The sequence below is a fragment of the Melampsora larici-populina genome (genome assembly GCF_000204055.1).
Source record: "Melampsora larici-populina 98AG31 unplaced genomic scaffold MELLAscaffold_96, whole genome shotgun sequence".
NCBI lineage: Eukaryota > Fungi > Basidiomycota > Pucciniomycetes > Pucciniales > Melampsoraceae > Melampsora > Melampsora laricis-populina.
Window position 1 is genome coordinate 210849 of NW_006768860.1, and position 2728 is coordinate 213576.

General features: G+C 43.7%; 1 protein-coding gene across 1 annotated transcript; it reads right to left on the reverse strand.

The window, feature by feature from the left end:
• Window positions 1-235: 235 nt before the first annotated feature.
• On the reverse strand, window positions 236-2224 carry MELLADRAFT_96176 (uncharacterized protein; the record flags this gene model as incomplete). The annotated part of the gene is made up of 4 exons (XM_007418567.1): window positions 236-639; window positions 716-1028; window positions 1135-1517; window positions 1576-2224. The coding sequence occupies 4 exons, from the start codon at window positions 2222-2224 to the stop codon at window positions 236-238; spliced, it is 1749 nt and encodes a 582-aa protein (XP_007418629.1).
• Window positions 2225-2728: the final 504 nt, after the last annotated feature.

Below are 2728 nucleotides of genomic sequence, written 5' to 3' on the forward strand. Positions count from 1 at the left end.
TACCATGCAACCAGACTCGACTAACGGATACAAGATCAACAGACCTGTCTGTCACAATGGCAATGTTGAACAATCTTGTCTTGACAAAAGCTCAATTTACTGAGTCGGAAAAAAACAATCACACTGTTCATTTTTATTGCAAGACTGAAAACGAGAAAAATGACTTCATTTGCAAAATCATTCAACAGAGATTCTAAACAAAGGAGATGAAATAGAAAAAAAGCAAAAACCCAGATCATTCATTGTCGTCCACCTCTTGTGTCTCGTCATCATCATCCTCATCATCATCTTGGTCAGTACCCCCAGCCTTGTCTTTATCTTTACTAAGATTCTCACATTCATCACCCATTGATCTATCGATTTCGGCCAAATCAGTTGCATCAAGGGCAACTGCCTCAACTTCAGTTGCTTCGACGCCTCCCACATTTCTCAACCGAAAATGTCCCCCTTTGATGTCATCTGCCCACTTTTCTCGATCCTTGGTCCTCATTTTCTTAAAGCCTAATTTCAGAGCCTCTTCGGACAACGTACACGCATCTGAACGGACCATTTCCAAAGGGACCTTTCGTTTGAGTAAGGCACTCTTGGGGTCTTCTGTCAAGGGGAAAGATTGGGTAGGCTTTCGGCCAAGCGCCTTGACTGTTAAAAGAACCAAAATCAATATGTACATACTTGCCCATCACAAACGATGATGGAGATAATTGAACAAACATACCAGTCAATTGAACGAGCATTCTCCCAAGTTGAATCTTGATCCGGTCACTACGTTGAGGCTTGTCGCTACGTTTTCGCTTAGGCTTCAATTCAGGAGGATGAGTGGCTGATGCAATAGCATCAGCCATTGCAGCGCCTTGCGCATATGTTGCAAATACCCGAGCCAAACCGCTGGTCTTGTTGGCCCATCGTGCTACTTGTCGGTGGGTAGTGAACTCCCGTGTCCATCCAAGTGCATTTGATTTATCGGGTGTGAGTGTACTCGATCCCACAAGATAGAACGCAAAATCTAATCGGTTTGCTAGACATGCAAGCTGATTAGAGGAAAGACAAGAATGAAAGAGTAGAATTATGGAAGACAAGACACTGGTAAGAAAAATAGACAATTCAATGAAGAGATGAGATTGAGCAATCACCAACCTCATGTGCAAACTTTTGAAAAGCGGTGAGTGACTTCCTCTGGAGAAGCGCATCGGAAGGGCCCAGCTTGGGCTTTGAGATGTTGGCCGATACTCGGTCGTCATCCACCATCTCTTCATAGATGGGTCGGTATAGTGCTTCTTCTTCTGGTGTCAAGCGCCGCACCTTTGGGACTGAAACTATGATGTCTCCTCGTTCATCTTCATCATCAGCATCTTCATTATCACTTGCAGCGTATGGATTCGGTGCTCCAGCTAACGCGTAGAATAGGGAAGGGGAAAAAATTGCTTTTTGATCGAGTGATAGGGCTTTCCAGCGATCGGTGTTGATTTGATTTCTCTGGGATAGCATATCACCACCATCTTCCTGTCCTCTGTTGGGCACTATATAAAACATGTCAGAAAATTGAGAAACTCATAGTCCAAAAGACATACAACTCACTAGATAATGCAAGAGATTCTTTCGCATAGGATACATACATTCCAAGGTTGGAGGGGTTCTTTTTAGGAGCAACTTCATCACTGGATAAAGAAGGTAGCATCACGATTTCAGCGTGTGAATACAAGGAAAAGACAAAGAGAAATAAAAATACAAAAGAGAAATAAAAATACATTGCTTTTTTGATGGTTCGTAGTTGGACTTTATCTACCAATGCTAGCATTAACAATTCGTGCTCGTATTTTGAATTTATGAGTCGAGCCTTGGTTTGAACCTCAGTGCTTGCTCGGGTACCACCGGAAGACTTGTATTTCTTGATGGCTGTGCGGAGCCGACCAACACTCCAGGCGTCCATATGCTCCTTGTAGTTATCAACGGTAAGGCGATCAGCTTCATTGTCTTCATCTTCATCAGGTGGATGGTCGTCAGCAGTGGTGTTGTCTAGATTGTTGTTGTTGAGGTTTTCATTATCGTTTTCTTGAGGAGAAGTCTGATTAACACATTTAGACTGTTTCCTTTTCTTTTTCTGGGGCGCAGCTTGAGTATTCTCGGCATTACGAGTCGGTGAAGGATCCCTGAGACCAAGTTGATTAGGTTGAGTTTCAGTAGCGCCATTTGTGCGAGAAGAGTGACGAGTCAGACGAGGCGGCATTGAGAAAGGCGACTTAAGCTTGGCATAGTGTAGAGTGTAGATGATTGAGGCTCGTGACAAGTGGAAAGAATAGAAGGATGCAGGATGAGGGTGGTCCGGTCTGGTGAGGTGCGGCGGTGGGGAAATGAATATGTAGAGGTACACGTAAGCAGAACCCGCAGACGAGACTGAGCCACAGGGCTTTTTGGAGGGTTGTTAAGTAGTAAAAGTTGGTCACAAACTGGGATTCCAGGGATATGGCGAATTCTAAGTAGTTAGTAAATTCTCAAAATGAAAGAACTTTGGAGTTAAAATTCTCAAATTGATGCAAACTTAACTAAGTCCCTCGTTAAGCTCGACCTCGTTTGAGCGGCTCAAGCTTAACGAGGCTCAAGCTTAACGAGGGACTTAGTTAAGTTTGAAATTGATGACTGAGTTTAATTCCATATCAGAGCCCTGGGTATGATGCATATGTCTGCACGCACTTCATTGGGAGATGCCAACTTGTCAATGCATGTATCATGA